General features: G+C 46.2%; 1 protein-coding gene across 1 annotated transcript in view; it reads left to right on the top strand.

The window, feature by feature from the left end:
- Positions 1–27,053, top strand: part of LOC147718437 (V-set and immunoglobulin domain-containing protein 4-like) — a 146,818-nt gene that overhangs the window by 96,199 nt on the left and 23,566 nt on the right. Inside the window, exon 7 of the mRNA XM_086966722.1 lies at positions 26,165–26,186. Within this exon, the coding sequence (XP_086822848.1) occupies positions 26,165–26,186 (22 nt within the window). The remainder of the gene's footprint in view (positions 1–26,164; positions 26,187–27,053) is intronic.

Genomic DNA, 27,053 nt, shown 5'->3' with positions numbered 1-27,053 from the left:
CCAGAAGAAGCAAGACCAAAAGGGTGGGGAGAAAGCAAAAGACCAGAAGTCTTTTCAAGGTCCTCAAAAGCTTCTACTGGTGGGGGTCCCCAACAATCCAAAAAGAAAGAAGGGCCAAGAAAACCATGGTGCAATATTTGTAAAGTAAATCCTCACTGGACCAGTGATTGCACCAAGAAATAGGCAGCTCCAACCTGCATTGCCCCTAAGGCAACTGTTCCGCCTAGTTCAGCTCCAAGTGGTGGTTCTCAACAGAAAGGTGTAGTTGGGTTAATCCTGGGAACTGAGATGGACTCTGGCCTAGTTAGAGTACCAGCTCAAGCTGTTTTGATCTATGATGAAGGCATGGATGTGTCCTTTCCTGTGGGTCCCAATAACTTGGGCAAGTACAGACAAACTCCTTTAGTCAATGAAAAAGAGGCTCAGGCCTACATGGACACAGGGGCTAGTATCACAATGGTGATGCCTGACGGTGTAAAAGTGCTTCCTCCGATTCCAGTTCCCTGGTCTGACCATTTTGTGGTCCCCTTACATATATTAGCAACTGAAACGGCAGTCAAAAATGAAAATCTGCAGACCTATTGCTGTCGCAAATGGAAAAATTTTAATCCCAAAACATTCACCGACAAGCTTGAACTGGCCGGACCCCCTAAAGGCTCCGACTGTGAGACCGCCTATACTTGTCTAAAAAATACGATCCTCACGGTCCTGGATGAAACTGCTCCCATCCGTAGATCAGTGACCAACAAGAAATTGAGGAAACCTTCCCCATGGTTTACAGCTGAACTTCAAGATGCTAAAACCGCCTGTAAAAAACTGGAACGAGATTGGCGTGTTAATTTCTGCCCCAACGCCAAAGCCCATTATAAAAAAGAGCAAGCAAAATACTATAAATTGATCCGTTCCGCTAAAGCTCTACACTATAAAACACGTATAGGTGAAGCAGAAAACTCCTCCAAGGAGCTTTTTAAAATTTTTAAGGAAATTTCAGTAGTCACCAACGAGAGCAATCCCCTTAATGATTCGGTGGCGAATTGCAATGATATTGCCAAATACTTTGCTAATAAAATTACTACCATCTACTCTAACTTCTCCACCGACCTGCCTTCAGGTTCTGATTTTACTGAAAATTTGGAGCTCATCCATACAAAAAAATGTCTGACCAGTTTCTCTGTTCCTCACACTACTGCTCTTACCAGCATCTGTAGGAGCATCAAGTCTGGCTCGCCCCGGGACCCTGCTCCCCCCAAGATACTCACAGCCAGTTTAGAAGTCCTCGAGTATCACTTCAGGCACATCCTCCAACTCTCTTTCTCTACGGCTACCCTCCCTATGGAATGGAAAAAAGCTATTGTGCTGCCGATAAAGAAGAAACCCAACATCAGTCAGGACACTCTGGAAAATCTCCGGCCCATCTCACTGTTACCCTACTTAGCGAAGGTGGCTGAGAAAATAGCTAATAGCCAACTTGTGGCCCATTTAGAATCCCATGGCGCGTTTCACAGCTCCCAATCAGGTTTCAGGGCAGGCTACTCTACCGAAACCGCCCTACTGAGAGCGACAGAAACCCTACGGGCAGGGGTAGATGCAGGACAGACCATGGCACTTATAATGCTGGACCTGAGTGCGGCGTTCGACACTGTAGCACACTCCATCTTGCTACAGTGTCTGAACAAAGCCGGGGTCACCCAGGAAGCTTTGGGTTGGCTAAAGGCTTTTCTCACCAACCGCTGCTTTCAGGTTCAGAGAGGTGTTTATCTCTCTGACAGCATTGCCTTGGAACAGGGGGTGCCTCAGGGCTCTGCCCTGAGCCCCACCCTCTTCAATCTGTACATGGCCCCTCTGGCGGAAGTTGTTCAATCGTTCGGCATTGAACTAGTTTCATATGCCGACGATACCCAACTTCTCATCTCCCTATCCCAAGCTCCCTCTGTTTCTCCAGACAACTTTAAATCCTGCATGCAAGCTCTGGCGGTCTGGATGACCCAACACTGCCTGAAGCTGAATGGCTCTAAAACAGAGGTTCTTGTTATGGGAGGTAGTGATTCTAGCTGGACCAAGGAGTGGTGGCCTTCTTGTCTGGGACCGCTACCCACCCCCTGTGAAGCAGCCAAAAATCTGGGGATTTGGGTTGACCCTAAACTCTCCTACGACTGCCACGTGAACAGGGTGGTCGGTAAATGCTACGGGGTCTTAAAGACCCTCAATCGCACCCTGGATCTCCTCCCCCTTGAAGCAAGGCGCACCATGACCCAAGCGCTCGTGACTTCCAGAATAGACTATGGGAATGTGCTTCTGCTCGGAACATCGCAAAAAAACATCAGGAGACTTCAAGTCCTGCAGAACACAGCAGCACGTTTAGTCCTTAGGCTTCCCAAGAGAGCCCCTTCCAAACCATCTCTAGATACCCTCCACTGGCTACCCATAAAAAAGAGAATTCTTTTTAAAGCTTTATTAATATGCTATAGGATCATCTCCCAAAAAGCTCCTTCCTACATGAAAGACTTAGCCATTCCCTATGAGCCCAATAGAACTCTTCGCTCCAGGGGAACTGGCTTGCTCACAGTACCTCGTATCAGGAAGGCCAGAATGGGTGGCCGCTCTTTTCGGGTTATGGCCGCTAAAGAATGGAATGCTCTCCCTATGGAGATTAGACTGGCGGACTCGGAGACTGCTTTCAGGAAAAGCTTGAAAACTCACCTGTTCTCCCTGTAACTCCATCTTGCACCTGACTTCTTTCCACAGCGCGGGGACACGCCGAGATGGCGTCACCAGGCGCTTTATAAACTCCTTTGTTGTTGTTGTTGTTGTTGTGGACCCTGGACAAATCATACTTGGTGAAACTTACCTAGTGACCAATGCTAGCAATGTCACTACCACAGACAACATGGCAGTTGTTAATTTCTCCTGGGGAGGGGGAACTGGCCTTAAGAAGGTTGTTGTTAGCTCAGACCTCCCTGTAGAATGTTTGCTTGGCAATTACCCAGAGACTTCAGCCTGGTCTGAAGTGGAGTTTAGGACACATGCAGAAATGTTAGTTATCTCAGCACCTCACTGTAAGAGAAGAGGACGCTGTCAATTACAATATCCTGAAGAGTGCTCTAATAGATGGGTTTGGCCTAACCACTGAGCAGTACAGGTTGCCGTTCAGAGACGCCCAGAAGACACAGACTCAGGACTGGACTGACTTTGTAGATTGTGCTACGAAGGCTCTGGAAGGCTGTTTACTGGGCAGTAAAGTACGTGACTATACAGGATTATATAACATTCTAATGAGAGAACAGATTCTTAATAATTGTCAGAACCAGTTATTGCATCAACACTTGGTGGACTCTGATTTGACCTCTCCATAAGAATTGGGTAAGAGGGCAGACAAATGGGTCAGAACCAAGGTGAAGCTGAAGGTAGAGAACTAAGGTGGTGACCAGAAGAAGCAAGACCAAAAGGGTGGGGAGAAAGCAAAAGACCAGAAGTCTTTTCAAGGTCCTCAAAAGCTTCTACTGGTGGGGGTCCCCAACAATCCAAAAAGAAAGAAGGGCCAAGAAAACCATGGTGCAAGATTTGTAAAGTAAATCCTCACTGGACCAGTGATTGCACCAAGAAATAGGCAGCTCCAACCTGCATTGCCCCTAAGGCAACTGTTCCGCCTAGTTCAGCTCCAAGTGGTGGTTCTCAACAGAAAGGTGTAGTTGGGTTAATCCTGGGAACTGAGATGGACTCTGGCCTAGTTAGAGTACCAGCTCAAGCTGTTTTGATCTATGATGAAGGCATGGATGTGTCCTTTCCTGTGGGTCCCAATAACTTGGGCAAGTACAGACAAACTCCTTTAGTCAATGAAAAAGAGGCTCAGGCCTACATGGACACAGGGGCGAGTATCACAATGGTGATGCCTGACTTTGTGGACCCTGGACAAATCATACTTGGTGAAACTTACCTAGTGACCAATGCTAGCAATGTCACTACCACAGACAACATGGCAGTTGTTAATTTCTCCTGGGGAGGGGGAACTGGCCTTAAGAAGGTTGTTGTTAGCTCAGACCTCCCTGTAGAATGTTTGCTTGGCAATTACCCAGAGACTTCAGCCTGGTCTGAAGTGGAGTTTAGGACACATGCAGAAATGTTAGTTATCTCAGCACATGTTCTTGCAGTGACTAGGTCACAGGTTAAAAATTGCAACACTGAACAGGCACTGGATTCTGGAATAATGGACCAGTTGCCTACCAGGAAAAGGAGCAGTAGGGTTATGGCTGTGCCTTCCCCCCTGCCCGAGGATGAGGATCAGCCTTCTAAGGAAGCTGATTGTGGGACTGAAGAAGAAACGGTCCTAGAAGAGCTTGGACCTGATCAGGTGTAGTTTCTTGGGACATGGGGGACTTCAAGAGTAGATCTGAGGCAGGCGCAGTTGGACTGCCCTTCTGTTGCACCCCTCAGACAGCAAGCTGCTGCTGAGGCTGCAGGGAATGCTAGTGGAACCCATACAGTTTATTGGGATGAATGACTCCTGTATTCAGAGGCTAGAGACCCCAAGCCGGGTGCTTCCAGGAGGTTGGTCATACCTTTGGCATTCAAGGGCTTCCTTTTGACACTAGCCCATGATATTCCCCTTGCAGGACATCTTGGCCAGAACAAGACTTGGGACAGGCTTCTCCCTCACTTTCACTGGCCTCACATGTCGAAAGACACCAAGGAGTTTTGCCACTCTTGTGTGACCTGTCATGCCAGTGGCAAAGCAGGTGGCACTACAAGGGCCCACCTTCTACCACTACCTGTGGTGGGGGTTCTCTTTGAAAGAGTAGGAATTGACATTGTTGGACCAATGGATCCCCAAACAGCGTTGGAGCACAGGTTTATTCTGGTGGTAGTGGATCATGCCACCAGATACCAAGAAGCTATACCACTTAGGACCACTACAGCACCTGTTGTGGCAAGAGCCCTCTTGGGAGTTTTCTCAAGAGTGGGTTTCCCTAAGTAGGTTGTATCAGATATAGGTGCAAACTTCATGTCTAGTTATTTGTCTGCAATGTGGAAGGAGTGTGGAGTGAACTATAAGTTTACCACACCCTATAACCCACAGTGCAATGGTTATGTTATGTTATGTTAGTTACATTTTTAATGCGCACAGCTGCTCCAGCGAAGGAGCGTCCTGGCGCAGGGAAAGGTAGACACAACATAACACTAAATCCAGCAACAAAAAAGCAGAACACTTAAAACAGGGAACATTAAAACAAGAAGGTTTTCAGGGCCCTACGAAAGGATATTAAATCATCCAAGAGGCGGATTTCCAAGGGGAGCGCATTCCAGAGGGTTGCAGCTTTCACTCGGAAGGAGCGACCCCCCATCCGACTAAGTCTAAAACGGGGGACAACCACCAAGGATTGTCCAAGGGATCGGAGTGAGCGGGTAGGAACGTAGGGAGAGAGCAGTTTGTTAAGTATCACAGGTGCCGACTCTCGAAAAATTTTAAAAACCAGGCAGAGAGCCTTGAATTGAATTCGCTTGTTTATCGGGAGCCAGTGCAGGGACCGCAGAGTATTAGAGGTGGGGCAGGTCCGGGGCAAACCGACCACCGCCCTAGCCGCAGCGTTCTGGACTCGCTGTAAACGAAGGATCTCAGCTTGGTTCGCTCCTAAAAGGAGTGAACTGGCGTAGTCCAGCCGAGAGATAATCATTGCTTGAATGACCAGCTGTCTTGTAGGAGCATCAAAAAATCTGAGCAGGGGTCTTAGCCCGCGTAATACTCCAAAACAGCAGGCCGCCACTCTCTTCGTGTGGGTCACAAAGCTTAACGTGTGGTCAAGCCATACTCCCAAATTCCTGAGTTCCAGGACGGGGGCCGGCGATGATCCCAGCTCAGGAGGCCACCATCTGTCCCCCCAGTGGTCCGCATCCCTTCCAACGATCATCACCTCCGTTTTTGTCGCGTTCAGCTGGAGACAGTTGTTATTCATCCAGCTGGCCACCTCTCTCAGTCCACTTCGGAACCTGCGGGCATCCTGCTTGGCATCCCCGCTGATCGGAACCGCCAACTGAGTGTCGTCGGCATAAGAGACCATGGTTAGGCCCCATTGCCTGGCGACCTCAGCCAGCGGCTGCACGTACAGGTTAAAAAGCGTGGGACTCAGCGAGGAGCCCTGAGGGACCCCCAGGTCCAAAGGATGGTACTTGGACTGAAAAGGAGGGGTGGCAACGCAGAAGGAGCGATCACTAAGGAAGGAGCGGAACCACTGCAGAGCAGAGCCACAAATGCCAATGTCCTGCAAGCGGTGTAGAAGGATGCGATGGGAAACAGTGTCAAAGGCAGCGCTCAGGTCTAATAAAATAAGCGCTGCCGTTTGACCTGCATCGAGCACAATCCGCAAATGCTCAACCATTGCCAGAAGGGCCGTCTCAGTGCTGTGGCCAGCACGAAACCCATTCTGCGTGGGATCCAGGACATTAACTTGGGTCATATGCTCCGTGAGGGCCAGATTTACGTGGGCCTCCATGACCTTGGCCGGCCAAGGGAGCAAAGATATAGGGCGGTAGTTTTCTGGTCTCAGCGGATCCAAGGATGGTTTTTTTAGGATCGGGGAAACCACCGCTTGCTTCCACTTGGCAGGGACCAGGCCGGAAGTCAGGGAGAGATTAATCAGAGAACACACTATTGTGCGTCCCTGAAAGGCAACATCCCTGAAAAGGGCAGATCTTACCGGGTCTGCAGGCGAGCCAGACTTGACTCGCAGGGCCCACTTAGCAAACTCCTCATTAGAAAGAGTGGGAAGAGAGTGCAGCGATGGACAGCTGCTGGAGCCGCTCCAGGGAATCACTGGTGGCAGTGTGCTCGGAAACGCCTGGTAGATTTTCTTAACTTTATCCAGAAAGAAAGTGGCTAGAGCTTCGCAGTGGGAGATGGAACTGTCCAACTGGTCTGGTTGAAAGGTTCAAACAGACCTTAAAGGGTATGATTAAGGGTCTCCCAGAAAAGCTCAGGTGGAAATGGGATATCCTGCTACCCTGCCTTTTGTTTGCTTACAAAGAGGTTCCCCAGAAGGGGGTTACCTACAGCCCTTTTGAACTTCTGTTTGGGCATCCTGTAAGAGGACCCCTTTGTCTGGCGATGGAAGGATGGGAGTTGCCTCTCAAACTTCCTAAACAAGACATTGTGGACTATGTACTTGGTCTTCGCTCCCAGATGGCTGAGTACATGAAAAAGACATCCAAAAACCTTGAGGCTAGTCAGGAATTGCAAAAGGCCTGGTATGACCAAAAGGCTGTACTGACCGTTTACCAGCCAGGACAGAAAGTGTGGGAGTTGGAGCCTGTGGCCCCAGTAGCTATCCGAGACAAGTGGAGTGTACCCCACACTATTGTTGAACAGAAGGGAGAGGTTACCTATTTGGTAGACCTTGGAACTCCCAGGAGCCCCCATAGGGTGCTTCATGACAACAGACTGACACCATATGTTGACAGGGCAGACATGGGCTTGCTCATGGCTACTGATGATGGACAGGAGGAAGAGAATGAGCCTCTCCCAGACCTGCTCTCTCAGAACCCTGATGATGGGTCAGTTGATGGTGTAGCCTTGGCAGTCAGCCTCACTGATCAGCAGAAGAGTGACTGCAGACAAGTTCTGCAGACATAAAGACATGTATTTTCACTGACTCAAAGTCAAACTATCTGTTGCGCTCATGAAGTGGACACTGGGGACCGTCTGGCTGTTAAAATTAAGATTTACAGGCAACCTGGTCATGTCAGGGACTGTATCAGGTCAGAGGTTCAGAAAATGTTGGAGTTGGGAGAAATTGAACCTTCAGATATCCCTTGGACTAGTCCAGTAGTCCTAGTACCAAAACTTCACACCCAGGGTGGTAAGAGAGAGATGAGGTTTTGTGTAGACTACAGAGGTCTCAATGCTGTTACTAAGACAGATGCCCATCCAATACCCAGAGCAGATGAGCTCATAGATAAGTTGGCCTCTGCCAAATATCTGAGCACATTTGATATGACAGCTGGCTACTGGCAAATCAGGTTAGATGAGGAGGCCAAGCCAAAAATAGCATTTTCAACCCCTGGTGGACATTATCAGTTAAAGGTTGGTGAACGAAGTCTCCTCAGGCCTGGGTGACTACTGTGCAACTTATCTTGATGATAGTGCTGTCTTTAGCTCCACCTGGGAAGATCACCTGATCCATCTGAAAAATGTTTTGGAGGCCCTGCAAAAAGCAGGCCTAACTATCAAGGCTACCAAGTGCCAGATAGGGCAGAGTCATGTTGTGTACCGGGGTCACCTTGTGGGTGGAGGCCAGGTTCAACCACTACAGAGCAAAATCCAGACCATAATTGACTGGGTTGCTCCAACCACCCAGACTAAGGTCAGAGCTTTGATGGGCCTGACTGGGTACTATAGAAGGTTTTTCAAGGGGTATGGTTCCATAGTCACACCCCTGAATGACTCAACTTCTAAAAGAATGCCAAAAAAAGTTCAGTGGACAGTCAGCTGTCAAAAGGCATTTGATGACCTGAAGCAGGCCATGTGCACTACTCCCATTCTGCAAAGTCCTAACTACCCAAAAGAATTCATTGTTCAAACAGATGCTTCTGAGTTGGGGGTAGGGGCTGTGCTATCACAATTCAATGAAGAAGGTCAAGACCAGCCAGTAGCTTTCATAAGCAGAAGGCTGACCCCTAGAGAGAAATGTTGGTCAGCTATTGAGAGGGAGGCATTTGCTATGGTTTGGGCCCTGAAGAAGCTGAGGCCATACTTGTTTGGTACTCACTTCACAGTTAAGATCTAAGCACCTCTTGTGGCTAAAACAGACGAAGGGTGAAATCCCAAACTGCTCAGGTGGTCCATTTCCCTACAGGGGATGGACTTTACAGTGGAACATAGAACTGGGAGTAACCATGCCATTGCAGATGGACTCTCCAGATATTTCCACTTAGAACATGAAGACTCAACTGGTCAAGGTTAGTTTAATGTCCCTGCGTTTGGAGGAGGAGGGTTGTGTAGGAGAGTAGGTTCTGCTTCCTATGGTTACCCCCACTTTTTGCTGTGATTCTCTGGTTTTTCGACATTAGTATGGCTGTGGTCCTGCTAATCAGGCCCGCAGCCTAGCTGTTCTCTCTCTAAATTGATACCATGTACTCTAGGTACATACCAGATTGGTTACTGGGTCACCCTTGTGAGCCCCTGTATAGTGTACCTTAGGTACCCAGGGCATAGGTGCACCTTAGGCCTACCAGGGGCTGCAGAATGTATTGTGCCACCCCTGGTTAGCCTTCCAAAGTGACACCACAGGTCTGCACTTGCAGCCTGGGTATGGTGGTGTAATCACCCCTTACTTAGATACAGTATACCTATATCTGTATATATATAGCTGAGCTTCAGAACTCAGGCAAAAAAGACGGCAGGAACATGCTTCGGACTACTCAGAGCCTGTAGAAAGATCTTCCCCCTGCTCCCTGCGAACGCCAAGAAACTCCTGATACAGGGCCTCATACTGGCGAGATTGGACTACTGCAACGCAATCTACCTGGGAGCTCCCGAAGCCACCCTCAACACCTTGCAGAAAGTCCAAAATGCTGCAGCCCGCCTGCTCACTGGCACACCCGCAAGATCCTCGGCTAAGCCAGCTCTCAAGTCACTCCACTGGCTCCCAGTTACAGAAAGGGTTGCCTTCAAGGCTCTCTGTCTTGCCCATAAAACCCTTAACAACAACGGCCCCCCTCTCCTCAAGGAATTCATTATCCCTTACAAAGCGAAAAGGGCCCTCCGATCCAGTGATGAAAATCTCATCACAGTTCCCAGAGTTAAAAAAGCCAGGGCCGGTGGCCGCCGCTTCTCGGTCCACACGGCCAAACACTGGAACAACCTCCCACGAAGACTGAGGACAGAACCCAATCTCTTCCAGTTCAGGAAAACACTAAAGACCCTCCTTTTTCCTCACCCATAACTCCCTCCCCTGCTGAAACCAAAGGAGACTCAGGTTTAGCACTGGGATGCTCTAGGGTTACTACGCGCTCTACAAAACCTTTAAATAAATAAATAAATAAATATATATATACTTATATTTGTACATAAGAAAGATCAAACTAGCCAAAGCATTTAGAGACAAAACATTAAAATCAAGAGACACCATCCCATCAACATCAAATGAGGAAAACATACAATTAAGGGATGCAGACGGATTCTTAACTTTAATGAATCTAACACAAGACCCGATGCAAGAAGTAACAATTTCACAGGCCATAACTCAATGTGGTGCTGGACTGAGTGGAAAAAAACCGAAGTCAAAGTTTTATCCTCAATTAAGTCCTGGAAACAAGGTGGACTTGTTTCAAGAAGCAGTCATACAGGATTTGTACAAATTGAAATTGAACTATGGCCCAGACAATCTAACCAAAGACGAACGCCTGGCACTAAAAAATCTAGCGGAAGATGACAGAATAGAAATAAAAGTGGCCGACAAAGGCGGTAATGTTATAATCCAAGATCGCAGTGCATATGAAAAAGAAGCTAACCGCCAATTGCGGGATCCAAGGCACTACGAAAAACTGAAATTCAATCCGACAATGGAACTCCAAAAGAAATTGGACGAAAAGCTGAGCTGCTGGAAAGAGCAAGGATTGATAGACGACATGGAACATAAATTTCTAACTGTGACTCACCCGACATTGGCAACGATTTATTTTTTGCCTAAGATCCATAAGGATCAAAGAAATCCACCAGGGAGACCAATAATCTCCGCCAAGGGGTCATTACTGGAGCCGATGGCAGAATATGTGGATCACTTCCTAAAACCTTTTGTGTCTAAATTGAACTCCTATATACAGGACACCAGTGACCTATTACGCAGTCTTGTTGACACCCCATGGCAGGAATCCTACTGGCTGATATCGATGGATGTCATTGGTTTGTATACCAATATTGAGAATGAATTGGGAGTGCAAGCATGTAACTTCTTTTTGAAGGAGAGAACCTTGGAATTTAACAATCACAACAAATTGTTGCAAGAAATGCTGACAATTTGTTTAGAACAAAACATTTTCACCTTCGGGGGAGAAATCTTCAAACAACGAAGCGGGACGGCTATGGGTTTTTCCTTTAGTCCATCTTATGCGTGTCTCACCATGGGATGGTGGGAGCAGGAAATTGCGTGGAACTCAAACAATGAATCATTTGTGAATAAAGTGGTGAGTTGGAAAAGATTCATCGATGATTTATTAATAATTTGGGATGGATCAGAACCAGAGTTCCAGGAATACTTTCAGATATTGAATAACAGTGTGAAAAATCTGAAATTCACTTATAACATGAGCAAAGAGAGAATAATATTCCTGGATACAGAGATCTATGTCAAAAACCAACAAATACATACGACCCTCCACCGCAAATCAACATCGACCAACGCAACACTAGAAGCCACCAGCTTCCACCAAAAAAGTTTACTCAACAGCATTCCATACGGTGAATTTTTAAGAATCCGCAGGATATGCAGTGAGGATGAGGAGTGGAAGAAAAACAGCAAGAAGACAATGGAAAGATTCATCAAAAGGAAATATCCGCTGCAAACAGTGAGAAACAGTCTCATAAAAAGCAGCTCTAAAACCAGAGAAGAATGTTTGAAGAGAAAGGAGGATGATCCAGAGACGACAAAAATCCGTCTCATCACAGACTATTCACAAGAAAGTGAAAAGATAGGTAAAATTCTCCGAAAGAATTGGAAGCTATTACAGTTGGATAGCACAGTCAAGGAGCTCATGGGAACACACCCAACGATAACTTACAGACGTGCCAAAAATTTAAAAGACCATCTGATACACAGTCACTTCCAGAGGAAAAGACAGGATGATTGGCTGAAAACCAAAGGATTCATGAAATGCCATGGGTGCAAAATGTGCCAGATAGCCAAACAGACAAAGGAAATAACTCTGGCCAACAAAAAGAAATGGCAAATAAGACAATGCATAACGTGCAAGACACCTTTCACTGTATATGTAGTGGAGTGCCCCTGTCCCATGCAATATGTGGGCAGCACGACTGTGGAACTTAAGAACCGTATTTTACAACACATGAGGGCTACAATTCACAAGGACCGCTCTAATGCCATAGCCAAGCACATGGAGCTCTCACATCAGGGTGATTGGCAAAAAATGAGATTCTATGGCATTCAAACCATAACAAAGGGCGAGCGGGGAGGTGATCGTGCAAAAAAACTGAGACAAGCAGAATCTAAATTTATAATCAATCTGAGGACCCTGCATCCGAATGGGTTGAACCAGTCGGAGGAACTTTATGTGCACCTATAATGTTTTTGAATTAGAACTGTATGCACTATTGATTTTTGAAATTCATAATTATGAGTCAGCCTATTGGAAGGCAGTACAAAGTTAAAACACACAGTTAAATGCAAGATGCATGAATCAATGCAATATTTGAATAATAAGTAATGTATTCTAATTTTAGAAAAGGGTGCATTCTGCTTTAATTTTACTTTGTTTCAAACTTTTTGGTAAAAACTACAAGGACCAGAATCCTTAGCACACCATGTGACAGGAAATACTATTGTTTTTGAAAAAATGTGCTTAAATGTTTGTGGGTGTGTAATACCCAGTGATCGTGAGCAAGGTGGAGTGACACCGAAACGCGTAGATCTCTGCGCCTGTTGCCCTTTGGAAACAATTGAAATAAAAAGGATCACTGTTTGAATCCAGGTTGGCTGTGCGACCCGTTGTTTTCCCTGGTTGGAAAAGTTTGGCAAAAAAATATATATATATATATACACACATATTAACCTATAAGTCACTCCTATGACAGGCCTTGAGAATCCTGGAAGCAGAGTGCTTGGTTTTGTGTGAGAGGGTGCCCTAGCATGAGCTGAGCCCCTCTGCAGCTTTCGGAACCGTCTCCTTATAGCTGTTCTATGATATAGCCATTCCATATACTCTTAAGTGCATTATAATCCTCGCGGTTAATGCTAACTTTAGTTTGGCTTTATCAAAACATGTTGTGAAAGGTGTCAAACACTTTGGAATACTACCCCCTGCCAGTTCTGGTGGCTGCGGTAGCATTCCACGCTTCTAGAGGGAGAAGACATGTAGTTACTGTTAAACCTAGTTAAAGTTCAACAGAGCCCCAGCATCTTCGACATTCCATATTGACTGGAAGATGGAAGAAAGCTCCCTTGTGGTCAAGGAGTGACCACCCTGTTCAAACAAGCACCAACTGCATCTTGGCCAGTCTGCATTTTTGAGCCTCCCGCCGGATCCTGACGAATCTGCGACACAGGACACAGACTTCCAGACATCTGACTCTGACCTGTGCTCCCAGCAAAGCTGAGACACGAGAGATGTAGGACTGGAACTCCTGGACATCCTGCATTTTGCAACCTGCACCTACTTCCAGAGGTATCCCGAAGTTGTGCATTTGAAGCCCCAGTTTCCTGGTTGCTCCAGGCTTGCTCCAGCTTCCCTGCAAAGGAGATGCACCACAGACCTTGCTGGTTTGCACCAAAGCCAATCTCGACATCTTGCGTGGATTGCATTTGCAAAGGCTTGTTGGGTCCATTCCGGATGCCAATACCGCAGTCAACTAGATCCTTTGTGGGACAGCTCGAATCCTGCTCCTGGTTGTCATCGACGCCTCCTGGACCTCGTGGCTGAAGAGACAAACTTCACCTTTTCACCTGAAATCACCCGACATTGGCTGGCAGCTTCCCATCGCCATCTTGGTCACTGGCTAGTGACCCAGACTCTGTCCCTTCTGCTTTCAGGTTCTTCAGATCTTCGAACCACCCGGACACTTTTCCTCTGGTCGCCTGCAGCACTTCTTCGCAGCTCTCCATAGGAATCGACGACGAAACCCGACACCAAAAGGCACCTATGCACCCGGCTTCCCTGGGTGAAGTAACACGAGCACTCCGGTGCTTCCTTTGGTCTTGACTCTCAAAGTGTTCTAGTCTAAGAAGGTTCCATTGTTGTTTATCCGGAAGTGCCCTTAAATTGTACATTTGTAGCTTGTTCGTTTCCCATAGAAAGTCAATGGTAACCCGCAGCTGTGTTTAGACACGGCATGCGTCTCCCGTGGGCCTCCTACTTCCTAACCTTTGGTTGTTCCTAGAAGCCCCAGCGAATCCCCAGGTCCTAAGCCTGCTTTCTAACCCAGACATTCTTATGCCACTATTTTAGGATATGGTTTGTGAGGTCCTTAGGGCATAACGTATACTGTGCAACTTATCGTATGTTCCTTGTATTGTACTTTTACCTCTGACCTCCATAAAGAGTGCAGAGGGGTTGTGTTTAGAATAAATACATATATATTTGATTATACCAGCACTCAAATGGCAAGCTTCCTTCCTCTCCAGAACACAAGTCAGGCTCTCGCCGTTCACATTAGAACCCAAGGAACTCATCTACGGAGTATCACAGGGACCGTCACTCAGGCCCACACTTTTCAACATGTACATGACTTCTCTGGATAAACATCATCATGGCGAGCCCACATCACACCACTCCTCTGAGAGCTCCACTGGCTCCCCATCCAAAAGCGATGCCAGTTCAAACTTCTCACACATGCATTCAACCAACTACAGAACACTGGATGTGCATACCTCAATCACCAGCTTAACTTTCACCAACACACCCAGCTAAAGTTATAGAGAAGGCAATTAACCATCATCTCACTAACAACCTGGTACTCCACTATCTTCTCAAGCACACTAAATCTGGTTTTCCAAGCAACCGATGCATTGAGACAACATTCCTTGCCACCACAAATGAGATCTGCCCCTTACTAAACCAAGGTGAAACAGCCATCCAGTGGCCACCCCTCAAATGGATACGATCCTCCCTCACAGGGAGAACACAGAGTGTCAGACTCTCACCCTACACATTAGAGGCCACAAGCGAGATCTGCAGAGTACCTCAATGAGCATCTCTCAGCCCCACCCTAATCAACATTTACATGACACCACAAGCTGAGTCATCAGATCTCAAGGCTTCACCATCATTTCTTACAACAATGACACCCAGCTCATCTCAATTTCTGACAAGTCCTCCATGACTAGATCTAACTTCATCAAAAGCATGTTTGGAAACCCACTGCCAGAAACTCCACTCAGACAAGATAGAGGTGCTGATCTTAGGGAACACAAACTCCCCCGGGCCTCAAACTGGTGGCCATCGGAACTTGGTCCAACACCTTTACCCTCTAACCATGCAAGAAAACTGGGAATCATCTTAGATGACAAGCTCAACATAGCCTCACAAGTAAAAAACAGTCCGCTCCTCTTGCTGCCACATACTACACATCCTCAGAAAATCCTCAAAAGGATACCAATGAGCACCAAGCGTACCACCCCTCAAACCCTAGTTACAAGCAGACTAGACTACGGCACCGCACTCTATGCCAGAATCTCCAGTCACCTCCTTCACCACCTTCAGACCATCCAGAATTCCGCAGCAAGACTCATCCTGAACCTCCTATACACACATCACACCACACCTCCAAAAACTCCACAGGCTGCCAGTACGTAAATACTGCCAATTCAATCTCCTCACTCATGAATTCAAGGCACCACACAGCATACCTCAACTGTTGTCAGCACTTCCACCTACCCACCAGACTGCTATGCTCAGCCTTACTCTCCCTCGAATTCACCCATTGTATCCGCAAAAGCAGAACGGGTAGTATCTCCTACATTGCTCTCAAGACATGGAACGACATCCCTCCACACATCAGGGTCCGCTCATTGTTTCTTGAATACCTCAAGAGGCTGAAGACCTGGCTCTCCAACTAACCCCCAGCAGACAACCTACACACCTGCTCCAGCACCAGGATATCCTTTGGGTAGTAAGTAGCGATCTACAAATCCATATTACATAACAAAGTTCTATGGGGCTTTTGCTTTGCTTTGTGCTTTCTTTTTTGCGCAACATTGCTCTTTCTCAATCACTTTTAATTTACCATTTTTACAAGGCTGTCAGCAGTGTTTGAACGGTAAATGAAAAGATGAAAAATGGGCACCAGTACATCACAACACATACGGTGCAATGCATTCCAAGTTGACTGCCTATGCTTGTGCAGACATGCACATGCATCCTGACACAGTAGCGGCCATTTTGACATTAGGTATTGAAAACAAACATTGACAAACACAATATCTTGGCCATTTATAGATAAGACGTATTGAATTTACCACTGCTGGTTTACATTGTGTCAGCACAAGCAACTGCAAGCATCACTGTTATTGAAGTGTTTTTAGATAGATTATTGTCTTACATGTGGGTTAATTTGATGCATGTCTATAACACAAACTAAATATTTATTTTGTGAGTGCATGTTGGTGTTTGTGTCCTTCAATATGTGTGTGTGTGTATGTATCTATGTGTGCTTTTCGTGGGATCCGAGGTATCGGATCAGCTCTAGTCCCCGCAACCAAAGAACATTTCGGTGCCGCTGCATACGCAGTCCGTGACTGCACGGAGGGATCGGCATCACGGCATCACAGCTGAGTCTCCACACCGCTATGGACTTTGAGAATTGCGGTGAGACGTCAAGGGGGCCGGGCAGAACTTTGGAGCAGCAAGGACACTGTTTAATTTTAACTGCACCTACACAAGCTTGATCTCGATCGCCAGCACTCTATTTTGGGGTTTCATTGAGCCGAACTGAAAACGCTTACCTGGCAGCCAAGATGGTGCATGCTAGGAGACAGCGTCCAGACGTTCAGGAAATTTGGCTTAGCGGGGTTTCCACCAATGGCAGCAAGATGGATCACAGATAAGCTACAGGTGGCAGCAGTCGGTGTTTGGCATTTGATAAAGGGACTCTTCCCGAAACGCGTCATGCCTCCAGTGCCGCATTAATGTGCTTCCTTCATGACCCCCTGCTTGTGTCCCTCCGGTTCTTTCTTGGGTGAAGTGAATCTTGCCTGGAGATATATATATATATATCTATGAGGAAACGAGAACCGGCACTGATGAAAGCTAAGACACTTGCTAGAAACGCGTCTGCCTGACGTTTTCCTGGACTTTGCTGTGATTTTACGCGCAATAAATCCTGGTGGGAGCCAGCATATGTCGGGCTCATTCTTTCTTTTGAGGGTGAGCGTGGTGTTCATATATATATATATATATATATATATACATATATATATATATATATATATATATATCCGTGCAGACATTGTAAAGCTTTACTCTTAATGAATGTATTTCCAAAGCAGGGCTTCACCATGATCTAAGATCGCTGTTCCGTGAAGACCTGCGGCTACCAGGATACTACTTGCCTGCTGTTATAAGCCCCTCAAAAGCAGAGCAGAAGAATGTTAGTTGAAACATGCTCTCTCAAATACTAAGGGACTGAGGTGAGGCTTTTATTCCGATTTTCCCCCGATAACTGTGTGTACAACATCAGAGCCCTACCCCGCCTGCAGAACAATGTGCTGTGTTGAAGTCTTCCACACAAGATGAAAAGACAACAGTGGCCTGGAACGGACACAGAGTCTGTGTGAGTAGAAACAACTGGAGGATCTTCTACGGTGATGTGTGGGACAATGTTTATTTTCCTAGGCACCGGGAGCTTTGGGGTGGCATAGGGAGTGGGACAGAGAAGGGCAGATGAGATGAGTCTGCAATAATGCTCCCCGGTACATGGGACGCCGCACAACGTATACAGTGCATTGCAGTGGACCTGGGCTCAGTGGTGAGATGGTTTTTATGGGCATAGAGGATGGTATGTTGTAGGAAAGTCCATGTTTTGGACATGGTTAGCCCCCACTTTTTGCCTGTGCCAGCTCTCATTCCCTAAACTGTACCTTTTATTCCACAATCGGCAACCTTAAGCTCACATAGTCCCTCCTAAAGGGCACCAAGGGCCTTGTGGTTAGACAGAGTATCTAAGGGCTGCAGCACACATCTGTGCACCCTAAGGGACCCCTCACCAGGTACATGCACACTGCCACTGCAGCCTGCTTGTCTTGGTGCAGACAAAACTGAAGCGTTGACATGGCACACACCCCTGTGAGCCATGCCCATAGACTCTGCATGATATATAGGTAAAACACCCCTCTTGGCAGGCAATAGCCCTAAAGCAGGGTGTGCTATATCTCCTATGAGGGTTTATCTGCATAAGCAGAAATGCCCTTGCAATATCCTTGTTGATTCCTGGATATTGTAAGTGACCAGGGAAGTCATAGTAGTAACAATAGCTGGACACTCGTCATTATGAGTTCCGCAGCTCCATGATGGCTTCATTGAAATATGGGATGTTTGGTACCAAACATATCAGCATAATAAACAGGCACGGATTCTAGTGTCAGAATGATTAAAAAGTGCACACAGAGGACCTCTTAGAGGGGTCCCCTGAAACCTACCAATCCTTAGGGTGGTCAGCGACTGGCCTTCGCCAGTCTGCTACCATCAGACAGTGTTCTGACCTCCTGGGGAGAGTGCCTGCACACTCTGAGGCAGAGAACAATGCCTTTCCTGGGTATAGGTGTTCACTCCTTCCCCGGATCAGGAAGAGCCTTCCGTGGCGGGGGCTTCACCGGCCTTGCTGCCTTTGCAATGCAACCCCAGCCTCTCCTGTTAGAGGGAGCAGCTCCCCTTCCTGTCCGCCCCTGCTTTTTTGGCATAAGGAACAGTTGGGAAATGTAGAAAGAATAGGAGGTGTACCTCCCTCTGCTAACTGTACCCCTCAGGTACTGGAGGCAAGGTGAAGTACACTTTTCAGTGCCCACCATCTTCAAGATCATGGTACTCCTCTAATCAGGGTCATGCCCACCCCTCCACATGGAGTGGACATTTGGAGGGTGTAGCACCTGTAAGGTAAGTAACCCATTGGCTACAACCAGGCGCTCCCTATTAAACAACTCTAAATGTAGTATTCAGTTAGCCCCCTGAGCCTGAACTTTAGTTCCTGATGACCAAAGAAGAGCTGGACACTACAGAGCTGCACCAGCAGAGAAGACTGAAGAGGCAAACTGACTTCACCCTAGCCATACTGGCCTGTCTGCAGTCCTGATGATCGTGCACCAAAAGACGACTTGTCCTGCAGCCCAGTGACCTCCAGAACCCTGGGAGGACTGACTGCCTTCAACAAAGATCAAGACTCCAGAGAACAGCGGATCCGTTCACCAAGCAACCGTCTTCAAAGTAAAGACTCTGTGATCTGAAGAACCGTGAAACCAGTCCCCGGTTCCTCCTCTGCACCAGATTCCTCCAACCGGAGTCCAAGTGGCCCACCAGTTCAGCAAGGTTCCCCAGCACTCCAGAGCCCAAATCCACAGTAAGCTGTGCTCTCCTGGACTCCTCAAAATGGCCTGCAACCTCTGCACAGAGACCCCATAACCACGACCTGCTCCGGTAAGCCGTTTCCGACACCAAAAGGCACCCCTGCACCTATCCGCCCTGGGCCTTTGTGAAGAGGACAAAAGTTTTCCCTACTTCCCGAGCATCACAACATACCTGCCCAGCTGTTAGCTTTCTTCAACTGGCCTGAGCGTGCAGCCCTTGTTTGATTTGGTCATTATCCATTGCCCTGCATTGAGCACTCTATGCTGTGTTGCCACCCCGCACCTGGCCCCCTTGTGTCATTGGTGGAGTAGTGTTTGTGCTGCTTGGGGCTCCATCTACTGCTTGCTTCAACCCCTGGAGGCTGTCTCCCCAAGCTGCTGTTAATTACCTGCAAGCAGCCTCCGTCCATTGCCCCCAATCCCATTAATTTCCATTGGGCACCGGACCTCAAACTTGCACCTGGCCGCCCCTCTGTTGTTCGTGTTGCACTGTTGGTGCTGAACTGAACCTTATCCAATACTAACTTTACCTTCCAAAGACTGGTCTTGTAAGTTGATGTTATCCCTATGTATGCTGAATGTTTCCTTATTCCTATTGGTTAACATTGCAAAGTCGGAAATTTGCGCTGTGTACATTTTTGAAACTGAAATATTTTTTTTATTGAAATCCTTATTTACCTATAATGGATTTCTGTGGTTCAGCTAAATAAATATAACCAAGTATTGTTTTTATAAATTGGTCTCAGGTGTTTTCATTGTGTGTGTCTCATTTATTGCCACCGTGTGTACTACACATTTCTTGACACTGCCTTCTAACAAGCTTAACTTCTCACCCACACTACCACAAAAGAGAGCAGTAGTAGTTAGCCTCTGTAAAGAATAATGGGGAATCGACTGGACTTGCTGCACACTATATCTTATTTTGGTATAGGATACAGACTGTCAGCTGCCTACACGTGTGTTCTATTAAAATTACGCCATACTTTGGATACTGTTGGGATCCATGGCCGGCTGAAAAAAGGTGCTTACTTTCACAGTTAACCTTTCATTAATATATAATATTGGGCTCAACCTCATGGCTCAGCACACCGTATCCATATGTTAAAGAGGACTCGTCATTTTTGGTCCTTTGACTTCTTCCTAATACCTATCATGTCCCCGCATGGCTTGCTGAAGAGCTGATTCCGGCAGAGAATGACGTTTTATTCAGCTCACTGAAAGTATTCTACAGGGAAACCACATAAAGCGCTCTCTGTAACCAGGTTTACATATATTGGACTGTACTGGTGCTGTGCACACTGTGGGCACCTAATTAGCAACTTCAGGGTGTACTTGATATTGGAGATTTGCAGTCTGTGCTCTCATGTGCCTCATCTCTCCTGAGTAATCACTGCCCTGAGCAGTGTCATTGGCTTTCTTTTCTCATGCCTGTCCCAACAATGTCCAGACAGTTGTCTTTTGCTGCAGTGCTATCAGGAGGGGCATCATGCTAACCACGATTCTGACAGAGGTTACAGCTTTGAGCACCAGGGTCATTTAAATTTATACTACCATGATTAATTTAGTTGCAGGTGTTAATTCTCTGTTTGGTTTTCAAGGCCATGCACCTGTGATTGGATACCTTTGATGAACACCTGAATGTAGACAGATTATTCAGCCTCCAAATAGACTGGAATGACAATATTGAAAGATTACACAGGAAAGTGACAGATTTGGAGGACCACTCACGGTGAGATAATATGAGACATTATGGCATACCAGAGGAGATGGAAGGGAAAGACATGGTTGCTTTTCTGGTATCCTTTTTTTATTTTTTTCCGAAGTTACTTCAAATCCCATTTCCAGGCAAGCTGTAATTCGAGAGAGTGCCCAAATTTAGGGCCCAGACCGATCTGGGGCTTAGTGGACTAATGTGTCCACTGTAGGGGCCTGTGCTTGACCTCATTGCCACAGGTTCAAATACCATCAGGTCCACTCGGCCTCTCATCCTTTTGAGTTCAATAAAAGGAGTACCATTGAGGTGAGTAACAAGGTACATCGGTTATTCAGCGCCAAGATGCCCTTCAGGGTGAACATGCACTTTACAAATACAGTTATGTCATGTTATGTTTGGCCATACCAATAACCAAACCCATAGCCATCACTGCATGCCTATTATGGCACCAGCGCTCTAAATGTATTCTTCAGGAAATGGAATGGAATGGATGTCAATTCAAACAAGATGGCTTAGTGTTACACATCACAGCCAACTTCTCACATGATACAGTGATCAAAGAAAATGCATTTCTTGCGTTCAGACTGCAGAAGGATGGAGTTGAGTTTGGCTTACTAGACCCAGTGACAATGATGATCTAGTTACTTACCTTTGGTAAGGCCTTATCGGGTAGATACTCTATCTAGTTACAGATTCTTTACCGTAGAATATTCCTACGGCGTCAGATTAGATCTGGACAATCTTGAGCAGTAGCTCTGCGTGCCGCTGGTGGAGTCGATTGGCTCCACCTTGGCGTCGTCTGCCCTGGAAGTGGCGGACCCTGTGCCTGTATAGGTGCCATCCCAGTGCACTGCCATCAGTTTCTTTTCATGTCATTTCCACGCCAGAAGCATTGAGCCATTTTAGAAAGCTGATGTAGCAGTATGCAGATACCAGGGACCTGGAGGGGCATTTTTGATTTGACTATCAAAGCAGTAGTGTTTCATAAGCATGCCCAGAGACACTAACATAGCAACCTGACAGATTTCCAGTATGGGGACTGTACGAGCTAACACAGTGGTCACAGCCTTGGCTCTCATGGAATGAATCCAGACGCCCACAGGGCATTGCCACTTGGCCAATGCGTAGCATATCTTAATGAAGACCATGATACAACTAGAGATAGTCTTTTTCTGCACGGTTTTCCCATTGTTATTTCTGGTGTACCTAGCGATCAGTTGATTGTTAACCTGGTGCAATATTATACATTGTGTTCTGGGGGCGCAACGGTTGAGTGTACCCGCTTTGTGTGTCCCCAGGGAACAATTGCATTACAGAGGGGGTAACAGATACCTGCACGTCCCCTTCTGTAATACAGATAGCGTTGGGGGTACATGTTGCATCAGCGCTATCATAAGAGGACATTCCCTCAATTGCATGGGACATGGCCCCATGCAATTGAGGGAATCAGTTTTACTTTGAGCCTGCACATTATTATGGAAGGGGACGCAGAGGCAAATCTGCCTTCAGAAGGTGCCCTGAAAGTGTGCCAGGAAAAGGTGGTGCACTTTCAGCGCACCTCTCATAGTCCGTCCTCTGGAGGGGATACAGAGGATCCTGTGGACCTCCTGAAGGAAGGTGCAGCCGTTCACTGCGCTCGTTTGAAAGGGGATCTCTCTCCCCACTTAAAAGTGCAGGCACGTTGCAGCCTGAACTGTGAAACACATAGCAGCTTTAAAATCACTGTACATATTTCACTTGAATGTGCTGCTTCGGGGGCAGCACAATTTTGCGGTGAAGAAAGACAGCAATGTGATGGTTCTGCCATTGTAGAACAATGTCACCACTTTTGGTAGGGAAGAGGCATAGGTGTAGGGAACCAGTTTCTCTGGAACAATGTTAGTGTATGGAGGGTGCACACAGAGTGCCTGAAGCTCGCTACCACTCCTGCCAATGCAATTTCCACTAAGAAGACTGTCTGATGATCAAGCAATGTAGAGAGCAACTAAGTGTGGGCTCAAAGGGCATAAACATAAAAAATGTTAAAACCAAATTAAGGTCTCATTGGGGCATAATACAGGACTGTGGAGGAAACCTGTCCTGAAGAACTTCCAGGAAACAAATCACCACTGGTGATTTGAACAGGGAGGGCTGATCATGCGACCTCCAAGCCAATATGGCTGAAAGATTTACTTTAACTGTGCCCAAAAGAAGGCCTTATAGAGCAAGTGATAATCAAACAGCAACATCTCGGGTAATTGTGAATAGAGAGGATCAGCATGTTTGGTAGTGCACCAAACCACAAACTTGCCCCAACGTAAAGCAAAGATGGCCGTTGACTGGTGAGAAGCTCAAGAAGGGAGCTCGAGGCTGGGATCACAATACTGTGCAATTCCTTTGTTAGCCCAACTTCAATGGACAGCCTTAAAAAATTGGAAAATCAGAATATCAACAGTTACGGTGAACACTGAGGACCTTGGAAAAGCGTAGGAATAAGTACATTATCATAAGGCTGAAGGAGATGATCTGAGTCTAGATCAGAAATGGCTGAATGACCGCCGATAAGAGCGGAGCATCCGTCGGGACCGCATCATCCAGATTGGATCCCATCTCCGAGGAAGCAACAGAACACGGAGAGGCAAATTCTCGGAGTTCTAGGTGGGCAGCCGAGGTCATTTGTTTGGCTAGGAGGGTTCTGATTCTGACCAGACCCCCTTATCGAGGCTGCAGCGGGATAGGAGAGGCCGGTGGTCAGAGTTACAGACTGGCAAACGAGGACGACTACCAGTTTGGAGGGGTCCTGGTCGTTTCGCAGCCAATTCAGAGGTGCTGCAGCTATTTACCGAGCTAGTTTCCATGATATGAGAGGCAATCCTGACCGCATAGGAGGTAGGTCAGCAGTCCTCCATACCTGCTGGTCTCCATGCTAGGTGGTGAAGGAAGACCCCCTTCCAGAGGAGGCACGACCGTTGACCCCACACTCCCCAAGGGGGATAGAGTGCTCCTGATCGTAGAGTGGGGGCCCTGAGATGGCCTCCGCTTTCACGAGGAGAATCTTGCCGTCCTGGGTTTCGACTGCATGAGGAGAGAGTGACAGGATCTCACCTGGAAGTTGGCCCACTCACAAGTATGCTTTTTACTTTGGCATACTGTTGATGCGCCCTCTACTCGAGGGTCCTTATTGCTAATCGAAACCACCTTCATAGTGGCTTATCTTTAATTTTATTGCCCTGGCCATCCTCCTCTCTCCTTTGCCACTCATGGACAAAATGGCAGATGCCCAAGTGCAATAGCAATGGAGAGGAGACCAATATGTTTCCTTGAACATGAAAATAAACAAAGGACTGCATCATTGAGCTGAGCATTATTCTGCTGATTGGCGGCCGTCTTGGAATGGCTATAACTATGTATTGATTTCACCGAACTGTACGATGGACTAATCTAAAGGCAAGTGTACATAAATTACTTGTAGTGTATATTTTATATACTATTTATGTATTATATATGGAATATATTGTATGTTTTGTGTATAATATATATATATATATATATATATATATATATATATATATATATATCTGTGCATATATTACTCTCTAGGTAATTATGTAGTTAGTTTTACCTCGGAATGTATCTATGTTACTTATCGTGGGGATCCATGTAACTAGTGGGAAGCAAAGGCTTCCATCGTAGTCCTTGTTTGGGCTCCCAGTATCGCAAGACTTGACTAGAGATTGAGTGCTGGGTGAATACCTATCGAATCACAGCGTCTCAAGTATTTTGTCACCTCAGTAATGCTACCTATTGAGTGTTTATAACACGTTTACACAAATATTTCTGAAAACACCTTGAAGCCAGCAGTAAGGAATTTCTACACCATAATATACCCCTCTAACATATCCAGAAACAGACAGAAACTTCAAAGATAAAGTACTTAAAAAAACCAGGAAAAACTGATCTCGGATCCCTCCTTTAACATAAAAGAAGGCATTATTGTAAATGATCTGATTTTCTTCACCAGAAAAATTGTAAAATGGTGCACTGACATGACTAATATGTTCAACACACAATCAATACGAAATATTCTGTATGGCACCAAACTCTCGTTCGTACCTTCACAAAGATTAAAAGCTGAATAAAATATGACTACTTGCAAGAATGGTATTGTACCTATACAAGCATCCAATAGGAATTTGAAGACCTTTATATTTACAATTATTAGGCACAGAGAAATTAAGCGATTAGAGTTTGCCCAGAGTCACAGGTGTTTGAGTCGAGTGCCAAATTTAGGATTAAAACCCAGGGCCCTAGGGTCCAAAGTTGGTTCCTTATCCATAAAACCACATACATACCTCCTACAAGTGGTGTCAGAGCCTTGGGGAAGAGCCAATAAAGTCCAGAGAAACTGGGATGGAAAAGCCACACACATCCTAGGGGTCAAGAAGTAGCAACAGTCCTCAAGGAAATAGGAACACTGGTGTGATGGTTTTAAATGAAAGAACACCCACTGCAATACCCACTGCCCACTTCTTTCACGCTAAGCATAGCAGGAAAGGGGGTCCTTATTTACAAGGCAGCGTTAAGCCACGTTAAGTGTCTTAACGCTGCCTTGTAAATAAGGCAAGGCCATTATCGTCACCACACCGTCACTGAAAGTGATGTTGTGATAGCGACAGGGGCTTGTAAATATTGCCCCTTTGTTTTAAAAAGGATTGAAATACCTCAGCTAGGTGAAAACTCTCGAGTTGTCTACTTTCCAACTTATGCTGTGAAAATCTGTGTGCCGTCTTAAATTCAAGCTTTGAATCCCAGTGGAGCCACTCAGCCTTTCATTCTTGTGGGGTCGATCAAATGAGTACCATTGAATTGGGTAAAAGTTCTCCACTGTTATCAGTGCCTAGAGAGGAGCCAAAATGTAGAGTGTGGTGCATAAATATAGTAATTATTTATGTCAATTGTTTATGCCATTTACACAAAGCCTAAATTAGGTTGGTGTAAATTAGCTGGCAATGACAATCCTTCCGAATTAACCAAAAGTCGAAGCTCATGCACGTATGTTTACTTATTCATTATGAAAGTTAAACGTTTTTGCCAATATGTTGGATTTAGATTCTTTATTAACATTTGACGCATTTCAAAATCTCAATTACCTTTAATCAAGTAACTTGACTTAATGTAATGATTTTTTTTCTTGCAGGACACATCAGTGAAATGTCAACGTAAGTTACAGAAATATATTTCTCAATTATTGTTACATTTCATTGGACCGTTCTGTTAGGTCATGTTTCCAAAAGTCCGGTCTTGCCCAAGAGAACCTGACTATTTCCCAACAGCGCGTTTCAAAGCTTTCCTTACTGGTATCAGAGAATGTTTTAGGAGTTCAAACATTGCAAAGTGAGTCATTTTCATCCTTGAATTGAGGAACCTAATGCAAGAAGACAATTTTCAATAGAATTATATTTTCCATTGTGAAAATGTTGCAATGTTGACAGAGGAGACAGTTGGTAAGGGAGACAGTGGCAGTGTTGACCGAGCCACTTGACGCCTGACAGAGCTCCGAGCAGTATTTTAAATAGAGAACATTTTAAAATCGGAATTGGCAAAAAACTGTATTTGCTCTTTTTAAATTGGTATTTACCTGCTGCACACGACCGAATTCGTAACAATTTGTTTAGAACACATAGCTTGCTGCACTCTTTGCATTATTGTTGGGGGAACACTGGGTCGCGCTTCAACAGGACTACACCACTTCCGCTTTCTGCATTAGCGGAGTGGTTAGCGCTCTAGACTATTGTTAGGAGGGGCTACTTAGGCAGCGAGGAGCCGGCCGCCGACGGTGGTAAGGGAGACAGTGGCAGTGTTGACCGAGCCACTTGACGCCTGACAGAGCTCCGAGCAGTATTTTAAATAGAGAACATTTTAAAATCAGAATTGGCAAAAAACTGTATTTGCTCTTTTTAAATTGGTATTTACCTGCTGCACACGACCGAATTCGTAACAATTTGTTTAGAACACATAGCTTGCTGCACTCTTTGCATTATTGTTGGGGGAACACTGGGTCGCGCGTCAACGGGACTACACCACTT

This window comes from Lissotriton vulgaris, chromosome 4_1 (genome assembly GCF_964263255.1).
Source record: "Lissotriton vulgaris chromosome 4_1, aLisVul1.2, whole genome shotgun sequence".
NCBI classification, from domain to species: Eukaryota; Metazoa; Chordata; class Amphibia; order Caudata; family Salamandridae; genus Lissotriton; species Lissotriton vulgaris.
The sequence above is the reverse complement of the archived record's forward strand: the minus strand, read 5'-3'. Positions and strand labels throughout refer to the sequence as shown.